Source organism: Dermacentor variabilis, chromosome 1, assembly GCF_050947875.1.
Source record: "Dermacentor variabilis isolate Ectoservices chromosome 1, ASM5094787v1, whole genome shotgun sequence".
Taxonomy (NCBI): domain Eukaryota; kingdom Metazoa; phylum Arthropoda; class Arachnida; order Ixodida; family Ixodidae; genus Dermacentor; species Dermacentor variabilis.
Genome location: NC_134568.1, coordinates 229201297 through 229223114, shown reverse-complemented (window position 1 = coordinate 229223114; position 21818 = coordinate 229201297). Strand labels below are relative to the sequence as shown.

Below are 21818 nucleotides of genomic sequence, written 5' to 3'. Positions count from 1 at the left end.
TCGAGCTGTTGAGTGGTTAACGGCAAATCTATGTATGAATCCCGTGTGCCTGGAACGTAGTTAAACGTAAGAGAACTTGTGCCCGCTGACTGGCCTGAAATCGTAGCACAGAAATCTTTCGCTACGTCGAGGTCTTGTCGGCATTGGAAGAGCGCTAGGGCCTTGAATGGGAAGCATTGTTCCGGAATAGAACGTATGACCTCTCACCGTTCTCCATATTTGAGACAACGGTTTACGGGGGTCAACGGACTCACAATATCTTCTCCATCGCTTGGATTCCAGTTCATCCATGCGCCGTTGTGTATTCTTTTTAGTGCGACGGGCTATCCTTTGATCGTGAATGGACTTCATGCGCCGGCACCTTCGTTCAGCGCGACGACGAATCGCGCGTTGTCGCTGCAACTCAAGGTCGAATTGCGAGTTCTTCGGTGAGCACATGAACGTGCCTATAGCAGTCTGCGTCGCTTCTTGAATGGCGTCTTGCAGTCCAGAGGGGAGACCTTTCTGACAAGCGTCCTCCAGTAGGTTTTTAAACACAGTCCAATATATTCTTCGTAGTGCGTTAGGCGGCTGAGTGTTAGACATCCCGTCGATCTTGAGGTAAGTGGGAATGTCATCGCTCCCATGTGCCTCAATGTCCAAAAACCATTGAACGCGCGTGGCAAAGTGGGGGGATCCAAAGCTCAAGTCCAGGCAGCTGCTGTACACTGTACCCCGTAAAAAATGTAGGACTAGCGTCATTTAGCAGCGAGAGGTCTTGATTAGAGACAAATGAAGCAAATGTTCGTCCCGCTGCGTTAACTCTTGAGCTTCCCCAAATGGTGTAATGAGCTTTAAAGTCCCCTGTGATAATGCAATGACCATGAAGTGCTTTTATTATGTCTTCTAGTCTTTTGATGTGAAGCGGGCGTGATGGAGATAGGTAAGCACTTACGAGTGTAAACGCGAGCTTCCTATTTTTGACCGTTAGGGAGAGATACTGGTTGTCGTCATGAATTTTTCGCGTATTTGAGGGTTTTGTTCATGCTTAAAACATTTTTATGTAGCACGCACTGAGCAACATAAAGCTGCATAGAGAGTTTGTCATGTTGCTCTACAATTTTCTCATTGACACTTTTTTCATTTAATTAAGACATTTAAGATGTTATTAATTAATTAAGTCTAATTGTGGCATTAGGCTGATTGTAAAAAATAATTTGAGCATCTCCAAGCGACGTCAAACAAGATTACCTTGGTTCTGCCCAGCTACGTGACATTTGCGTATCTTTTATGTTCGGCGCAAGTTACATGGGACACCCTGTATAGCAACCTGCCTAGTTAGGCGCAAACTCAACAGGCACTCAACTTGCTCTTCCTTTTTTTTCTTTTGAAACCTCTTTTTGTTCCAGCGTTCCAAACTAAAAACCAGCTTTATGAGGAAGTAATTTGAGTGATTAGGGCAGGCGAGCTGGGAAATGATTGGGGTGATCCTTTCTTCTTCTAATGCGTCAGCTGATTAACTAAAAGAGATGAAGTCCCGCATGAAAGTGTTCTTTACCCAATTATCTTTTTTTTCTTTTTTGAGGAAGCGTTAATGCAGCTCTGAAAAAAGAAAGCCCACAAACAGCTTCTTATTGCATTCAATTAGTATGAGCGTTTAATGAAGATATAAAATCACGGCAGAACATTTGTTAGACCACTGCGCAGAAATAGTACTTGTCTGGCTAACATAATTATGACAATTCAGAGTATTTTTACGCAAAAGTTCTCCACTGAAGCTCTACACAAACAAATGCTTCATTTTGCTTAATTCGCAGTGCAACCCGTTTTACTGGTACATCAGCGTTGACTGGCAACTCTACATGGTATTCTGTGCGATACCCCTCATCATGATCAGGTGAGCTAAGTCATCAGCACTTATTAAAGTCCTGCACTGAACCAAATGACTAAACATCGAAGGCCACTGAAGCGATTAATGTTTGCATGACGCGTGAGGTGAAATGTCCATGGTTCATGGTGTCGTCCTGGCATCGAAGAAAGTGGTCTCATTGTGCGGACATGATAAAAGGCCACCAACTGTGACTTCCTTTCGTTGTTCGTTTTTATGAATTGCTATCTATTTTGCCATTTTCTGTTTAGAGTGCTGTCATTATTTTGCGAGTTACGTTGTCGCTGCGACCTGAGTACGAGCATTTACCATTTCGCTTGATCGCCATTTATTGCCGCATTCGCCCCCGCCATGTCATCACTAACCCGTCAAAGCCAACGCCCAAAGGCGAGAACAAGTGTCGTGATATTTTATTCATTGTAGGAGAAATAGGGAAGCAGAAATCAAATGTTGAAGCAAAATTTGTCCATCGCCGCGTAAACAGAGCCACAAAAGTTACGAAATTCGGCCTGCTATATTCAGAAAGCCCGCCAAGAAGAAACAGGACGCCCAGCGGTGCCAACTTTTCTTGCGCGTTCGAGCGAATAAATGTTGTCATATCCTTGGACAAGGAAAGCCCAGCGCGCCTTACGCTTTCACGCTGTTCGCCGAAAGCTGTCGGCCTGGACGACTCCGGCCTGCATCGCATCAGCCTAACCGCATTACATGCGCGACGTCCGCCCTTGGCTCCAAGTTTTGTGGCACTGCTCCCTAGAGCAGAAGAGAATACGAAGTGTCATGTGCGACAAGAACGGACAACATATGCAAAATATGTTTAACTCCTGATGCAGCGACGTGAAGAAGACCGACTTCTTTTCCTCGACTGTGGTCACAAAGCAAATGTAGGCCACAGTACGACCTTGAGCAAAAACATCGCTGGCTTTTCCTTTCTTTCTTTCTTTTTTTTTATGACGAACGCATCGATGCCTTTTCCGCGAGGCCTACTTTGAACAGCTGAATCTCGTCATTAAAGACGGGGGTAAAGAACGATCATTTAGCACATCTTCACAGGATAGCCTAACAATGTGTTCGTCATAATGTCCCCGAAGATTAATATGCTAGAGAACCAGAAGCGATGCTAACTCTTTTCCCAAAAAGACCTCTCCACGTGGCCTACCGCTAAGAAATGTCCTCTTGAGCAGAAGCAATGGGAAGAGTCAGATGCAGCAAGCATGAATAATGTGCGGAACATGTCCAACTCTAGAAGCGCCGAATCGAAGAAAGCTGGCTTGTTTTCAAACCTTACATGTCACAAAGCAAAAGTAGGCCCCAGTACTACTTTGAGGAAAAACCATGCTAATGCCCGTCCTTGCAGGCAGTAAGCGCGTCTGTGCCATTGTGTGAAATGTTTCAACAAGTAAATACTTGAACACAATTGGCGGTTCTGAACGACCATTGGATAACACCTGCATAAAACCCAATATTTTCAACACGGTTTTCCAGAAGACAACTATATCGGAGAACGCAGATGATAATGATCCCTTCCGTACACGACAACCCTGCCAAGTGGCGCAGTTGACAGCTGCTTGCTAGAGCAGGAGCGATGGGAAGCGTCATATGGAGGGAAGCTGGAAAAAAAAATTCTAAAAATTACGTCTAACTAGAGTAGCGGGGAAGCGATGACAGCTGACTTGTTTTCAAAATACTGCTTTTCAGTTGGAAAAAAGTAGGCTGCAGCGTAACGAAAAACATCACTAGTATCGTTGCTGGTTCTCACAAAATGTGAGCACATTCGTGTATTGTTGCGCAAACGCTCCTTCTAATAGCTGAATGACGGAGGACAGTGAGTGGTTAAGAAAAGTTATTTATTAACCCCAGGATAGCATAACATGACAACATGTCCGGCTAGGTAATGAGGACGACTCAGATATTGGAGGACACAGATGCGGCAATAATATTTCGCACTCGAGGGTTCGGCGATAAGGCATTGTTGACAACTGCTCTTTCAAGCGTAAACGCTGCGAAGCGTCATATGCGAGAAACGTGAAAAAACCGAAAGAAAGAAAATCGCAGAAAATGTGCAGCTCCAGAAGCGCGGAATCGATGAAAGCTGACTTGTTTTCAAACATTACTTGCCATGAAGCAAAAGTAGGCCACAGCGTGTCCTCGAGCTAAATCCTCGCAAATATCGTTGCTTGTCTCCATAAAGTGTCAGCACATTCAGGCATTTCTTTCGCGAAAACTTCTTCTAACAGCTAAATGACGGAGGGCACTCAGTGGTTAAGTAAAGCCATTTATTGGCACCTGAATAGAGTAACCAGGTAATATATCCGACATGGTATTAAAGAAGACTGTTAGGTATCCTGGAACTAAGCACGTCGGCCAGGTTATTCGCCGATGACTGCATTATCTTCAAAAGCATTCATTCTGTATCCGATCAACTTGTCCTAAATTCGAACTTACAGCTCCTTGCAGGCTGGTGTAACAAGTGGGATATGACAATTAATTATGATAAAACCGTTTATTTATGTGCTACGAATAAGATCAACAAAATGAAATTTACGTATGGCATTGGGGACAACATAATTAGTCAAGTGGAAGAATACAGATACCTTGGCGTGACTTTAACATCTGATCTTAAATGGTCATCCCATATCTCCAACATCTGCTCCTCTGCAAGGAAAAAGCTAGGTTTCTTAAAATATAAATTAGGCAATTCTTCAAGCGTACTTAGACTTCAAGCTTACAAATCAATTGTTAGACCTACTCTTGAATACGCCAGCATAGTATGGGACCCACACACCACAATCAACATAGATAAACTAGAAAAAATCCAGAGATTAGCAGTAAGGTTTATATATAACCGCTATAAGCGAAGGGACTCTCCGTCCGCCCTGTTACATCAGGCAGCCGTTGAGCCATTGGCTGAAAGAAGAAAGGCTGCCCCGCTGCGCTTTTTTTCACTCCTTGTATTTTCAAAAACTAGGCATTCAGCCACAGGATTACTGCGAAAGGGATACAACCAGACCCTCACGACATAAACATAGCCATAACATCAAGCCAATATTTGCCCGCACGAATTTCTTCAAACATTAATTTTTCCCTAAAACAATATCCGACTGGAATTCCCTGCCTCATGACTCACCTCTCCTTTCTTCAACTTCTTGAGAGCTGTATATAAGTATCTATGTATATGGTTAGAAATGATGATTACTTATCAATTGTACGTACTGTGCTTTTTTTGTCTATGTACCTGTGTTTGGGGCACGCACTCTCACAAATTGTATTTGCTTTGTAACCTTGTTTAGTTTTATTATATTTTCTGGATGTAAATTATAACTTCCCCATTGTTGCTGATCCTAAGGCATAGTGCTTACTAACAAATGTATGTACCCTCTCCTGCTTGGACCGATCCGGTCTGCAGTATTTTGTAAATAAATAAATAAATAAATAAATAAATAAATAAATAAATAAATAAATAAATAGATGTTACAGGACACAGGCCCGATGCTCATATTTCGCATGTGAGGGTTGGGCAATGAGGCATTTGTTGACAAGGGCTTTCTGAAGCGAAAACAACAGACAGCCTGATACGCGGAAAGCTCATCAAAATCCGCGGCACGTACATGTCCACCTCCAGAAGCGGGAGGGGGGAGGGAAGCGAAAAAAGCGAAGTTGTTTTCAAACACTGCTTGTCATGAAGCAGCAACAGTAGGCCACAACGTGTCCTTGAGCAAAAGCTCTGCTAATGTGCTTGCTTGTCACATTAAACAGTGAGCGCATCCATGTCTATTACACTAAATCCAAGAGCTGCAGAACTGAGCACAAGTGATAGTTAGGAAAGACCATGTAATGGCATCAGAAAGCGCACCTTAAGAATATCTTCGGTGTGGTATTCTGCAACCCACATATATGAGAGGATCGAGAAGCGATACTCACTTTTTGCTCTGAAAGACTTGCTTACGCATAGTCGGCGATTAGAGCAGAAAATATAGGAAGCGTCATACGCGAAAACCTTTCTGATGTATTTGATTGAGTTTTAAGAAGTGAACCACATCCGCATCTCTTCGCTTCTAAGAGCTGCAAGACTGACTACAATTTGACGTTTAGAGGCAATATAATTTCTCATGGCCGCCAAGAAACAGGTCTGGCATACTACTCCAGAAGACTGAGATACTCAGGACCCTTTGAACTGCATTACTTGCACGTATAGGTGAACGTATATAACGTGCCTACTGTTCTACATCCCGGTTGACTCTTGCTTAGTTCACCTGTTATGTACAACACGCATTCGGCTATTCCAAGCATTGACTTGTCGATTCTTATCAAAGAAGTAAATGATCTTGTCATCGTCGCTGATGTTTCTCGTCTGCGCAACTCACTTTACAAGAAGATTATGCTTAAGAGTAGCTGCCTCCCATCACACTTTAAGGTGGGCCACTTCATACATCATGTGCAGCCTTTCATCCCGAAGGCTCTATAATGCCACAGCTGCAAGAAAGTGGGACACGGGGTCAGCAGTGCCTGCCAGATTCGAGAAGTGTGCTTCTGTGTTGCTAAACCCGACGGCGCAAATACCGGTGCCCATCTTCAGCACCTCTTTACTTGTGTCCTTGTATTTTGGAGTGAGGGCTCAGCGCGATGGTGCTTTCTTTCTTGCGCTCTACAAATTCTCTGGCTTGCGTTGCCTGGCTCCTCGCAGGAGGGAAAAGCTGGGCGTGGTCCTGCTGCTGGGCAGCACGGTGGCCACGGCCGCTTACGTCATCTTCCAAACGTATACGCTCGACTACCAGCCGCTGCCACTTCTACTCTCGGACCCGAATCAAGCGTACGTATAAAGGTGTCACCCGCAGGACCTGTAGCATCACCTTCAGGGAGCTTGAAAGGGCACGGGTTTGCTAAGAACTATTTGTGGGCAACCGTAGTCCTGCGGGTAAAATCTCTACTTTTTTGCAAACACCTCCTACTGGCTGGTAAAGCGAGAGATGGCGATTTGCCTCTCCCCTGCACTCTGTAATGTCACCGCATCCGCACCTCCTTCCATGAGCCACTGTCACTAGTTGTAAAATGAGAGAGATACAATATACTTTGGGAAGAGCATCAGTTGCTCTTGACCATGTGAACTGGAAATCAGGTTAACTATCTGTGCATAGAAAGGCTATACTTAGCGCAAAGTGAACTTTCATTCCCAATCAGTTCCTGCTGCTAGCGTCATCTATTACAGAGTAATAGGTGCGTATATGCCGCGTATAATTATCTTTGATGAGTGAGTTAATTATTGAAGTTGCATATTGCAGAGACATGTGCAAGTTGTCTCCAACGAAGTGCTCAACATGGAACAATAGAATTTACACCAACAAAATCACGTGTTCCGTCTCACATTATTTTGTGAGCCTGGCAAGTTTTATTTAGCGTTAGTTCCTAAATTGATTTCTAAATGTTACTGTAACTACTGGAGCATGTCAAATGAAAACTTAAGCCTGCAACCTAAGAAAATGTTTGTAATGTATTGAAACTGGCAAAATTAAATACGGAATGCAGCCAATAGCTAGCTTGAGCGCCTGATTTTAGTGCCTTGAGCGCTTCGAACCACAGGCTCTTGCCAGCGCCCGCCGAACATGATAACGAAGGCTGTGATATTCAGACCAGTGTCGTAGCGATAGTTAAATCAGGATGGCTCTTATGTGAGAAATATTTTGTGATTACGTATTCTGCTTCTCACTCCAGTTTTCCAGTTACTGCATCAGCTAATGTGATCGTTGCCGAGGGTACATGCTGTGTACACGCCGAGTGGCACGAACCATGAAAAGTTTGTTGAAGGCACTGGAAACAACCGGTAGGGGGGGGGGGAGGGGTGCGAGGCAGGAATAGCCTCTTCCACGTTTGCCAGTTCGCAGAAGTGTCTCAGGCGAAATAGGGCTGGACGCCACCATATGCACAGTAGATGTAAAGCTAACTTACAGAGGTGGTGTGTTCATGTCAGCAAGGCATGTAGTTTATAATTTTCTGAAGGGATCTTTTAAAGAACACCTCACTAACAGATTTAGCTCTCTTTGCAACTGCACTATGTAATGGTTTTATGTTCAATTCTCTGTTCGCTTGCTACTGTACTGAGTAGGCACTGTGCGTTCGCTCTTAAAAAAGTTTACGCACTTTGGGGCTTGTCCCACAACAATAATCGTCATCTCCCTTGCTTGCGTTCCCGTTCTTGAAAACTCAGCGCTCGCAACTTTCCTGTCCAGAATGCTGTGTCACGCTGATAACGCCCAAGCCGTTCCTGACTTGAAAGTACCGGGCTCGCAGCGTTAAAGAAAGGAAAGGCGGGCAAGACAGATGGCGATTACCGTTGTGGGACAAGATACTAGCCAAAGGATTTAAACTTTTTTAGAGTGTTGCGCTTGCGTGGCCTATTTGTTTGCCTCGAGTGAAATGAGTGACATATATGTCCAGACCATTTGAAAGCCCTGGCCAGCCAGTGAAACCATTATTTTGGTAGACAATTAATGCCTGCTTTCTCGTGTAGCTACGATTCGGCAAAATGCGGCGTCTTTCTGCAGGCGACCTTCCAACACGGTGGACTACGTGTACATTAAGCCGTTCACGCACGTCGGGTCCTACTGCATCGGAATCTTGTTTGGCCACCTGACCCTCAAGTACGAGCACGTCAAGATTAGTAGGGTATGGCTTGCCACATTTTTTTCACTTTCTGCGGTTACCGTATAGAGCTTGCGCCCCTTCGGGCAAAGCAAAATGATTGTACACGTTTCTCTCGGCCCATGCGTATAAGGTTCTCAACCAGGCGCATTTATGGTTGGACTCCCTGTATTTCCTTCTCCTTCTCTTTACATCCCAAGCCACACCATTTCGCTCTTGTCGCTTGCGGATTTTGCTTTCAATCCGGGACATCCGTAAGGAACCATTCACTTGAATTTTCAAATTTATTACAGACATTTAAATGCGATGTGCTCGTGCACGCCGCGGCACTTGTACATATATACTTGTAAATATGCTATATATATATATATATATATATATATATATATATATATATATATATATATATATATATATATATATATATATATATATATATATATACTTGTACACTGCCACAAATCAAGAAATAATTTAGAAACCTCTCGAAGGTGCCTTAGCTGAACATTCTACCAGCGAAAACGTTACATAACTATACAACCATCGCTCGTAGACGCGCACTGCCCGCACAATTTGTAGTGGCTGACGGTTGGCGAGAGGCGCTCGCTCAAGAAGTTTGCTTACTCTGCGAGGGCCGAAGTCGCGACAAGCGTCCACAGATGCTTGCAGCGTGGCATGAAACCCACGCATCGAGAATGAGAAGCGAGTGCCAAGTGTCTGGTGCCGAGTTCCTGCAGGAAATGGTGCAAATGGCGAGCGAAATTGACGTGACCGGCAACGCAAGTGCTTTCGAGTTGCGGCGATGGATGAATGTTGCGGGAAAATGCTGTAGACGAAGTTCATGACGCTTAGCTGTTAAATCGGCTTACTTCTTTGTTGCCGAACATACTAATGAGGCGACCTTGACTCACCTCTTCTCGGTGTCCTGCCCATTTAGCAAAACGCGAATGCCATATAACGGCACCAGCCACTTTTACTCTCTGCATCACTAGCAAACTCGAGAAGCACATTCTTTTGAGGCTGTTCTGTGCGCATAAGTTAACAATCCAGAGCTGCAGTTTCTCCTGACAGGCGCATAGCTTTCGTTACTTGCTTTGAGAGCTTGAATATAGTGCTTTCTTTTCACGAGGAACCATGCCCTCACCCAGTGTGCTTCACTCTTTGTACTTGACTGCGCCCTGCTGCGATGCGGCATTAAAGACACGAAGAATGCGTGTACACAGTGCGGATATTGGTGCTTTGCAATGCAAACGGCTGCGCAGGAATTTCCGAAGTACCCTCAGGGTCCATTAGCCATGCCACTGGGTTTTACGACGTTCAGGACGGTGTCGGCGGGCGGCTGCAGAAAGGCGAAACGCGCGACTCGCGCCCTCTTACCGTAAAACATGTCAAGAACATTATCATTATCTAGAACTTTATTCAGAAGCTTCCCTATTCTTTTTTTCTTTGCGCGATCTACCTGACGAAGTTTTCACTGACGCTAGCGGAGATTTACTGCTGAAATCGTAAGGTAGCCAAGCAAGGTGTTTGATTTGCTTTCAAGAAAATGCGCGCGATCTATCAACGGCCTCTTTACATGCGTGGCTGCACACTAGATTAGATGCTTTAAATAAACTTCTTCTCTTTGGTAATTCAAAGCAGGCATCACTTCCGCATATGTATTTTCAGCGACGAATGTAGATCAAGGGCTAAATTCACAAAGGTTTTTGTTCGCAAGAACTTTTCTGTTTGGTCGGTGGTCTTCGCTAATATGTTCGCTGTCGCTTTTGGACTGTTTTTGCTCTTACAAACTTTACTAGCACAATATCTTTTTTTGGGAATACACGCCCAGCACTTTACGCAGAAACAAGTGCAGCCCCAGTATACGGGCCTAGAGCGTGGAGATTGTGTCCGGCAGTGTAAGTGTGCGCCGTGTAGTGAAAATCGATAGGCCGAGGGAATTTCTTTCTCAGTAAACAGTACCCTAATGGCAGGCCGAGTCGCCCTGCTCTCTGTGAGACGAAGACCGTCGCTGTAGTGAGCGGAAGCTCACGACAACGCATTTTATCTTGGCGACTACTGAAGCTCGCCTGGCGTAGGGAGGTATCGTTGATAAAAGAGAGCATCGAAAGCCAACTACATTATAGCGATTACATTGAGAAGCGGTCACCAGCATATCCGGAAACTGACGCTCAAAGCAAGTTGCCTCGAACCAGTGGCCTGCAGTATATGGAGCAAAGGCAAAGAGCTGAAAGAAAGGAAATGCAGGGTGGGTTAACCTGAACAAAAATCCGGTTTGCAATCTACATTGAGGGGGGGGGGGGGAGGGGGAATAGAGCGACGTAGATAGATAAGGACACGTAGAAAGAGAGAAACGGATCATGCACGCAATCAATACTGTTCACCAGCACAGCATAACAGTTAATACTTGTCAGTGCTAGAGTTATTCGCGCAGGTTTGTTGTGGGGAAGAACTGCAACAATGCATTCGCATCCCTCTGCTACGGCAGTTTGTATTTGTTCTGACAATGGTCTGTTGTCGATAGGAGTTGCCGCAGTCGCTAGCGTTTGTCTCTCTACAATGTATCGATGCCATTCGCGCAAAACGTGCTCAAGCGTGTCCTCGAAAGCTCAGTCTTCTTCACAGACCGCGTTGCCAGCCATTCCAATAAGGAAGGCAAGCGATGATCTTGTAAAGGTTACTCTTAGCCATAGTTGACAAAGCAGAGTAGCATCGCGTCGGCGGAGTCTTGGTGGGATGCGAAGAGGGAACGAAGAGTCCAAGCGGTGCAGTCGATTGCTTTGAAAACTTTGTGTGTGCCACGCCATGGCGCAAACGTAGTTCTAAGCCCAGGGAGCCTGCTTGCATGAAGGCTCCCCATTTTAAGCCAACCGATTCCCTTGCTCTTGTCGATTGTGCAAGGGCTTTAAGGGAGCGCTTTTCCATATATTTTGTTGAGATAGCAGTTATATACGGATATTACACAGGAATTTTCGCTGTGCTGTGCCGAACTAAGCCCAACAGCGAGGAGGATGAGTGACTCGTGCCCCATATGTTGCTAGTCACGTGATCTGCGCTGCTAGTGCGAGGGCAAGCCGATAAAAATGGTGACTTGATGCAAGCCAGAGGTCACGTGATCCAGCCAACTCCAACCTACTAGAGTGACCCAGGATCACTAAATCATCGCGGCCGGGCAAGAAAAGGGGAGCATGCACCTGCTCCTTTTATCCCAATCGTGGCTGCCCACGCGGCAAAGCGCATGCGTGGCCCGAACGCCGTATGTTGGAAGTCATCGGCTGCGGGTGTGAGGGTGAAGCGGGAGCATGTAAGGGCGAGTTGAAATTATTAATGGCTTCATGCGGGCATTCTTGCCGCGCGGCTATAGAGCAGCACTATGGACACGTCTTAATCACGACGGTGAGGACAAACCACTAGTTCACAACTTACAAGCAGCGTCACGGCCTATATAGACAGCTCAGTGATTAAATTGTGATCAAAAACCTCCTCAGCCTTTTTTCCGATTGTTACCGCGACTTAAATGCCACTTAGCGGGTGCTGCAAGCATGCAAAATGGGCGTACACTTTTTTTACGTCTTTTTCTTCTCTTTTTCTTCTTTTTCATTTTCTTCTTTTTTTAGCAGACTTGGCCTTGGGCTTTTCGTTAACTATCCCCCTCCTTTTGCACTATGATATGGCAAAACGACCGTCCAACACAGCCGAAAATTCTGCTGATCTTCTTTTTTTTTTTTTGAAGAGTTCTTCCAGTACTGAAAAACCTTGCATCTAAATGCGCTTTGAAACTTGACCTTCAGTCGTTATTGATGCTAAGGACTAGCATAATTATCGCTTCTACCGTCGTATAGACGATAGAGGGAAATAACCTACAAAAGCCCGCATTCAATTCGTCGCAGTCATGCTGTAGTAAACGACGGTGGCCCTTCGCAGATATGGGGCCACCTTGTCGACTGAGCCAGTTGATTAAGCGAAAAAAAAATGCATTTGATAGGGCAGGACGCGTCCTTCGCTGATGAACGGCCATTATTGCTGGCACCTGGGACGGCCTTTATTGCCGTCTGTTACCCCGTCGGAACCAGCGGTCACCTTTTGGGATTGTGGGTGATACTGCAACACGGGCTGCACGGCGTCTGCTGATTCTTCCGTCGGGCCTTTGTGCTGATCTTTGCGGCCGCCCGTCAACCCGCAGGTGGTCCAGGCCGCGCTGTGGATGGCCTCGACGGCCGTGGCGCTGTGCGTGATCATGGTGCCGTACGAGTGGCAGAAGGGCAACTTCCCCAGCCAGCTGGAGGCGGGCCTCTACGCTGGCCTGCACCGCACCGCCTGGGCCGTGGCTGTCGGCTGGCTCATTTTCGCCTGTGTCACGGGACGCGCAGGTAGTAATGTTTCATTTCGTTTTTCATTTATTGATGCTCTCACACGCGTAACTTCGTGCGGAACGGGGCCCAAAGCGCCGGTTTCACAAAGCTTTGGACCGGCAAAACTGCTTGCCATGAGCGGGCGATGCTCTGACGCGCGTAAACTTGTGAACGCAGTTGGAAAAATGGACAGACTAGGCTCACATTTGTTATCAGATTTAACTAGACAAATCCATCTACTATCAAAGAACGGTCATGCACCACCATCAATCAAATAAAAAAAAGCTCCTGGTCTGTAAATCCTCCCAGTATAATTTAGTATCGAAGTGAGAGCGGTTTTGTGAATTTCGTACACATTCACATAACCTAGGCTCCGTAAGAACGCGTTGTCAATGACAGGTGCAAATGTGTTAGCAAATGTCTAGAAAAGACGACGGGACGGCAGTCCAGGAGCGGGCAAAGTGAACGAAATCGCTAAAGGGCGGGAAATTTTGTGCACGTACTATTGACAGTCTTTCTTTTTGTTGTTATTATGTTCTATTTGGTTTCTGTTTTTTTTTTCTGCTTTATTTTTTCCTCGGGTGTATTTGAAGAAAGCCAGCTCGCGCAATTATTTGGTGCCTGCTCTTTAGAATTCTTGCTTACAAACGATCTCTTTATTTCTTGTCCCCGCTCAAGGCTTAATTATTGGAAAAGAACATCTGTAATTCAATTTGTGTTTTCTGATGCACTATTGAGCGGAAGGAAATGGGCGACGGCGCACAAATAGCTAGAGTGTAAATGTTTCTGGCAATGTTGCTGGCAATTAACTTTCCCTGTGACATTTTGCAGGGCAGTGACAGCAGTTCGCTGACTTCTGCAGCGCGCTTAGAGAGTGAAATTTCTGTGGCTTTTCCACGAGCAATTCAGTTCAAGTGAATCCATCTGTACTAGCTCCGCTGCACTCTGTATAGTAGCCAATGCTAGCATTGATTTATGTAAAAAAACGCGGGGCGAAGAAAACCCCCAGAAGGAGCTTTTTGTATTTTCTCTGAAATCAAAACAAGAACATCAATCTTCTGTTTGTAAGACTTTGTGATAACATACAGGTGGTTATTGTCTGAAACACATTTGCATTATATAGACCCACCGCAGTGGCTTAGCGGCTTAGTGCGAGGTCGCGGGATCGAATCCCGGCGGCGGCGCCCACATTTCGATGGGGGCGAAATGCAAAAGCGCCCGTGTCCCGTGCATTGGGGACAAGGTCACGTGGTGGTTAAAATCAATCCGGAGTCCCCCACTACGGCGTGCCTCATAATCAAGCAGTGGTTTTATAATACTAATAATAGGCTGCTCCCCCACAAGGGACAAGTATCAAGGTTAGAGACTTAACCGTGCGATGTCATTGCTCTGTGAGAAAGCATCAGGTTAGAAATGTGAGGAACTTAATTACTCAAGTGCATCTGCTTTTGTTGCTTTGCGTGTCTGATGATCCCTTGACTACTCGTGTCCCCGCGTTGTGGTCTTCGTGTCATTAAATCGATTCAAGGAGTTGTTTGTTTAGCATGGACAAGCATTCCTTCAGTGAGCTAAATTTGGGAGGCAATGCGCGCTTGTGTGGTAGCGCGCCATTTATTTTCTGTGCAATATTTCATCCTTTCCAAAATGTAGGGCAGTCTCTGTGCTTAGTGGTTTATATGTGCCAAGACCTAATAAATCATAAGAAGCCAACAAAGACGGCTCTGTATGTTTGCTTCTTATGATATGAGTAATAAAAAATCGGGCCCTCGGGTTTCCTTTCTTCAGCGTTAATAAAGAACGATGTGGTGACTGAGATTTCTGTGACAGCTATCAGATAGCTCCTACGCTGTATAAAAAGGAAATGAAAGAAATTGATGAAATAGCAGTAACAAGGGAAATACAGGGGAACGAAGGCTGGATTGACAGGTAATGCATTTTCGGCATGCAAGCACGTAGCTACATACCAGTTTTATTAGCCAGCTTTACATAGAATAGCGGGCAAGCGAGCTTCCAAAGCCCAAAATAAATAACAAAATATATGAAGGCCCTTACATCGTCTCACCTACGGCTTTCAGTTGGGCCGCGTCGCGACCAACATTAGTACCTCAATAAATAGTTTGTGGCAGAAGACGTTGTAGGTTGAGTAGTCAGCGCACTGCATAGTGTTGATTTGCATCACTCAGACGAGCTACCCGATTCACGTTAAAGCTAAGACTTCTGTGCATTACGGTCTGTAACTGGTGAATATCATACAGCGCATACTTTCTACCATCTATGGGAGTCAAAGAAAAAAAATATATATAACAGTGCATTTATCAGGGACTTTTCCAATATGTAGGCGCGCGATCGTCTCACAACCTCACGATTCACCGCTGAAGCGACTATCTCTCCTTTAATTTTAACTTTTGTTCTTCAATTGGTCGATAGCGAACAACATAATTTTAAAAGCATTATTCTTTTAAAAAGTTAGACGCGCCAGAATTTAGATAAACAGACGCTGCCCCGAGACTATAGTTATTATGCCTTCGTTCATCTGTTGCATGGTCTTCGTCTGAGCCCAATATTTTTTTTGTGTGTACAACGCAAGTGAGAACCTACAACTTGATCGAAATTAAATTTATTTACCAGTACGTGAAAGACAATACACTTCCTACGGTGCCATTGTCCCATCTCTAAACTATTTGCAGCAACACTCTCAAATGGAGCTTCTAGTTATCAATAAAAATCGCTGTCTGGAGAAAGACGAAAACAGAAAAAAAAAAGAAAAGAAGTATCCGCGATATCTTTGGCCAGCAAGCTGCGTTCAAAATAGCTCTTTGTATAAGATCTTCTTTCTCAGCATGCATTTCTTAAGCCTACATATTGCAACATTCAAAAAACAATTAACTTCAGACGTTAAAGTTTTTTTTCTTTTTAGCAGTACCTTACTTCAAGGCGCTTCGAGTTCAAGGCATCGTTGAACAAATAAAGCATAACGGGGATGCCACTATCCTAACGCTCGGTTGTTTCTGTCATTTCTCTTTTTTTTCAGGCTTCGTGAACAAGTTCCTATCATGGTCGTTCTTCGTACCACTGAGCAGGCTCTCGTTGGGCGCCTACCTGACCTCGGTCTTCATCCTCGCCATCCGTGTAACATACCGGCGAGAGATCGCTGAGTATCACCACTTTCCCATGGTAAACATCCACTGCTATGCCATAAGGTCAAAAACGAAGCCACGCGAGTGCATTTTCTTAGCGGCGCCTAATAAAAAATTAAGGAAAAAGCGCGCTCTTATGCATTGTAGTTAACTGTGGGGAAAAGAGATATTCCAGAGGGCTACTCAAAGAAATGCGTAAATTATACTTAAAGAAAAATACGCTCGTTCGACTTTGAGAAGAATCAGGGAAATTGGGAGCGTTAATTTTAGTAACAACCATATGACGTTAACGTGTAATTAGGCCAAGGAAACGATAAAGGAAATCAATTTTTTTATTATAGATATAGCAATCGTCTTGTACAATTTATTTTGCGATAAGCTCTATGTTACTGATAAGGGAAAAGGCGGGTGAAAATGGGAGAAATAATAAAACTTGCCGCCATTTGGAGGCGACCCATAACCCCCTCAAACTAGCTTCATATATTGCTCATATAAGAAACAAAGAAAACGAACATTGTCATCTAAACACCAAACAAGCTCAGTGAACGTGTCGCAGTGGACGGCACTTGAAGAGATGCAATTGTCGTAACTGCACGAAAGCACAGTTTAGCTATTTGTGGGCAACTGAAGGAAAGTGGCTGGAAAAGGTAGCTAAACTTTGACAAGAATTTTGAGTAATAAAGTCATGATTGATTGTTAGTGCATGACTTCAAAGGTCAGAATTGGGTTATTTTGAAGCGGCTGCTGGAAACACTGGAGCGGCATAATTTTAATGCAGTCACTTAAGCTTTTCTAATGGTTCCAGAAAGAAACCGCTTTTCAAGTCAACGCGGTTTAGTTAGAGGGAGGGACACACATTCTCTAGCATGGAAGGAGCGGGTGTTGTGTTACATCGTACGCATTTTGCCAGTGTACGCTTGCTACGTACTGTCTCATTACGCTTATGCTTCTTTTCGTCTGCCCCCTAGGTGATGCTGTTTTTCGGCACGACGATGCTCAGCTACATGGCGGCTTACGTGCTCTTCTTGCTGATTGAGTGTCCAATCGGCCTCATCGAGAAGTACATTTTCATGTCCAAGGCCGTTGTGGAGCGACACTCTGAGAACAACGCTCAAACGAACGGCGCCTTCACCGGCTCTGTCGAAAAGATGACGCCGGCAGAAAAGGAGAAGCGATTTGTCGTCGAGCGCTTCTGAGGGTAGATTGCGCTAGGATTTGAGAATACTTAGATATTAGATGGCTTGTGGCGGCGTTGAGAATCGTGCAAATCTCAGAAGAGCCTTTACATGGGAATATGGAGAAAAAGCTATTTAACGAAAGCGTCCGCCATGAAGGCACTTCTGTGACCCCAGGTACCAGAAATATGAGGCCGCGATCGAGGCTCGTCAGTCCATGCCGGTTATAAAACCTCCGCTAATATGACGAAACGGTTGGCGATTACACATGGCGTTGATAAAGAAAAAAAAAAAGTGACGCCTTCTCTTTGCCGTTAAAAAGTATCCAGCAGAAAGTTCCTTTTTCGCTTATAGATAAAAGCTTTATTTGTTACGCCGGAGAAATACGCAAATAACGCCAGAGGTAGTCGCATACTTTTTCAGCTTCTCAAATAGCATTGTTAATCAGTGCCGCGTACGTGTTGCCGCCTCTCATGTCGCCCTTCTTTGACGCTATTTTTCACTGTTATCTAAATGTTGAGAATCTCGATCTGCGCGAAACGTGTGATAAAAGTGCTTAATGGACCATGCTTCCCAAACAGACCTTGAGAAGTGTGATTCTGTTGCAATCGGCATTTTACGTCAATATTTGTTCCTCGAGGGAAGTGTACATAGAAAGGAGAAAAAGGGAGGAACAAAACTCATTGGGAGCTCGCGCCTGGCGTTTGCAAGGGGCGCTCGATTCGCGGGAATGCACCCCATTTACGATTGACATTGTGATACGATTCACACTCCTGAAACGGAGGGACGTAAGGAGTGGTTTATCGTGGCGCTCTGCATTCGAATGCCGTTGAACTGAGCGCCGGCTGTGACCCGAGCTCATACAGAAGCAAAGTGGTTCTTTTGTCGCTTTAGCCCACATTCAGCGGCATCCCCTTACCGCGGAACCTCGCGGGTTTATGGCTTTACTCACTCGCACACTGCCAGTTTCGTACAGCCTCGCTGGAGCACCTAGGGCGAGTTGCGATGTCAGAAACTTACTACTTTACTGGGGCTGTACTGGGCCTCCTAAAATGACTGCTACCTCTTCGCCTCGGTGACGTGCTAAGGCTCCATGAGGTGACGAATGAATTTAGATGCGCGTGCGCGACAGGTTGTTGCAAGCATTTGTTTTCTCAACGCCCCTCCCAAGCGACCGGGCACCTACCCGGGAAGGTGCCTTCTTTGTCTTCATGAAGACAGTTATACTTGTGATTATTCTAGTTAAATGGCATCGATAAATCAAACACGTCATTGACATCATCAAGAAGGACGCAACACAAGCACTTCCATTTCAAATATATAGGATCTATTCACCAAATAAATGTTTTATCATCCTCGTTTGTGTCCTTGTGTTGACTCGTTACTCTTGCTTTCCAAAACACAAATACTTCATCCGCGTCGAAATGAGAAGTCTTTGAAGGAGGTATGGAGGGGAAACCGTATGACTTGTAGCAGTACCTTTAGATGTCCTAAATTTCGACGTTATTCGTTCCTCCTGATATTTAAAAAGTGTTGTCATTACTTCCTCCTTCCCCACCCGGCTTCCATACCCTCAGAGTTTTAGGCTGCATACCCTCCTAATTGACGAGTTTATACCGCAAACAAAATAAGGACACTGACCTTAGTCAAATTTTGTTTGACCTTTCCCAAAGTTTCACTGTTGCCAGTGAAGTACGCCACAAAGTAGCACTCCGGAATAATTTTGAAGACATGGATCTCTTTATTCTGCCCATATAAATCTAAGCAGATATTCATGTTTGCATTACGCGCACATAGTGATGCGCCTGTCAAATTAAGTACTCGAACCGAAGGCCTCATTTTATGCTGAACAGTATCAGCAGATTTTTATAGGCGGTATTGTAGTTTTTTTCCCGTCCCCGATTAGCTCATCATGCACTGCTACTAAGTGCCTTGGGAAGATCTCGTAGCAAATTTACCCAATAAGTGGTCAAAAAGACTCATGTTTGTTAAGTTCAAACAACACACCTTGTGTTAGCCAACTCGGGCGTTTACAACACACGACAGCTCTGTGACATTGTGACAGTACAGACCAGATACTTAGCGTATGAGACATTCTGAAGCTTGATAAATGATCCAAGGGCGCTACAACGTAAAGCTATTCCAACATTTTCTATCTATTTCTGCAATCAGCCCTCCACAATGCGTCAATTCTCCCCCCCCCCCCCCCTTCGCGTGTCTGTAACGCGACGTCAGGCTTTCCGCGAAAGCTCGTCTGATATGACGTGTACACAGTGATTATGCATGATTAGGCCGAACAAAAGAGACGCAATTATTTCCGGTTCGACACCTTCTTCACAGACAGCCCTCCGCAATTAGTCAAAAGTTTTCGGGCGCCACCCACTTCGCCTCTCTGTCACGTGACCTCACAAAAATGCGAAAACTCACCGCGTCAAATTGGCGTGTACGCGTTAATGATGCATTAATATGCCGATCAAAACTGAATTCTTTTCGGAATAGCCGGAGACTGCCCCTTTCCGAAATGAATAGAAGATGACTTCCTGTCGATCGCTCTGGCACTGTCTGCTCGGAGCTACCGGGGAGAATGGATGTATGTGCGTATATTACTTTCTTCCCCCTTTTTTTTTTTTTTTGGGGCGTGGCAGTATAACGTTGTAGAGCCCTTTCAGCAGGTGCACGACATTGCTCTGCCAGATTTTCTTCGCCGAAGATTTAACTCCATTTTTACACTTTCGTTGCCCGCTGCCGCGATTTTCTACCCGACACCGAAAGCTGAGAAGAAGCGGTCCAATCGCATACGCTAGCACCTCCCTGTTCATCCGGTGACCTACTTTCACTGCGCTAGCCAGGCCCCACCGAATACCCTCTCCTCTTCTGCATTATCCTCGCCTCTGGTCAGCCAACAATAGTTAAGAAAAAACTTTCAAGTAAGGCAATGCTATTCGCCTTGAAAGCAGACAAAAGTGACCTCCTATAAACGAGGAGAGCGTTTCATTGGCCTGTTCAAATACCGCTGCGAGTCACCGCCCTATGGTTGCGTCGGCGGTTACGTAAATTTCCCATCATGAGATCGGAATAAAAACAGATTCGAATAGTTTTACGTTATAGGGCCCCAAATCAACCTAACAAACGAAAGAAGTAGTACTTGTTGAAGCTACCATCAAATTGTCTTAGCCCACAAGCCGAGGATAACGCAGCAATTAATAACGTATTTTTGAAGATATTCAGACTAGAAGGATAGGATTACCAACTACAGCGACGCTCTCAGACCCGCATGGTGCCTCATGTAAAAAACAATTGTTGGTCCACTGGAGAGTACTGGGTGAGGGAATAAAGAATGGCTAAAAAGAATTCTGAAATCGCGATTCAACTACATACAATGTTCGAAACACTTAACGTTCGCACCGCCCCAGTGAAGCGCTGAATGTGGGGCGTTACTGACGGACACCAGGCCGCAGGCTCTCCTCCCAGCCAAGGCGGCCTCGTTCAAATTAGGAGCGGGCTGAAAAAAAGTGGCAGTTTCGCAGCAGTGATTGCGACAGCAAATAAGTATACAGGCATAATAAGTAACGATAGTAGTTTTGTCGGCCGTATTGGGCACATTCGCTTACTAACTGAATTAACAAGCATGGCGTCAGCGCGCGCAAGCGAACGCGAACACATCCCGTTCGATGACCGCGGACACTCACTGCCAAAACGCTGGGGTGAGCAAGCGTGGCAGCAGCAGCGAGCCAAGTGACCTTCGTGCTGTCCATGGCTTACCACTGAGCTAACACTCAGTGGAGGGTTTTATCTTATTTTGCTATTATAAATAAGGTGTTTATCTTTTCTCTTCCCAAGCCGAAGCTAACGTGAATGGAAACATGGGACTCTTTTTTCCGAAGCGCTCTCACTTATGCACGCTGTGGCCCGTAGCTGTTCATTCATTGTCACAGAAAAGGGTACGCGAGTGTAGGACGCAGTTTTAAGAGTATAAAGCTAACGGAATGGCCACAATAAATTACCCGGTGAAGAAATTTCGCACAGCCCTGTTGTTTAAATAATGAATAAGTTGCGCCTAATCATTGAGAACTAAAAACCTGTTGTGAAATACTTCAGTTATGATGGCATTTGATTTGATTTGTTAGAAGAACAGTGAGGTGTGCTTAGTAAGAAGACAGTTGACAAGCGATGTCACCCATGGTGGCATGACGAACTCTCAAACCACCATAGCTCTGTCACATGTAAAGCCCCTCCATCCACGCGCCACCGCCGACCAGGTCACATGTATTCAGCAAAGTGATTTCTTCTCCTAGCTAAATTTTCTTTACGGCATCGATCTCAACCTCACCAAGTCGACTTTTAGCAACGCCGTGAAAATATATAAACATGAGAGCAGAAAGGTCGGCAAACTGCAGCTAGTCCTCCTGATCTGAATTCATTTACTGTGGCAGCAGCTGGCTCGCATTGCACCATTTCTTTAAAAAAACTTGTTTATATATCTCTTTTGCGATGCTCACAACCTCGACCGCTACACTACTGCTTTTGCTTGCTGTGACCTCCGAATTATAAAGGCACATACGCTTATATATATATATATATATATATATATATATATATATATATATATATATATATATATATATATATATATATATATATATATATATATATA

The 21818-nt window shown here is 44.9% G+C and overlaps 1 protein-coding gene across 1 annotated transcript in view; it reads left to right on the top strand.

Moving 5' to 3' along the window:
- LOC142558336 (nose resistant to fluoxetine protein 6-like) overlaps positions 1–18507 on the top strand; it is a 52648-nt gene extending 34141 nt beyond the window's left edge. Inside the window, exons 10-15 of the mRNA XM_075670485.1 lie at positions 1797–1876; positions 6549–6674; positions 8404–8524; positions 12684–12870; positions 15884–16026; positions 16958–18507. Coding sequence (XP_075526600.1) covers positions 1797–1876; positions 6549–6674; positions 8404–8524; positions 12684–12870; positions 15884–16026; positions 16958–17185 — 885 coding nt within the window. The 3' untranslated portion in view covers positions 17186–18507. The remainder of the gene's footprint in view (positions 1–1796; positions 1877–6548; positions 6675–8403; positions 8525–12683; positions 12871–15883; positions 16027–16957) is intronic.
- Positions 18508–21818: the final 3311 nt, after the last annotated feature.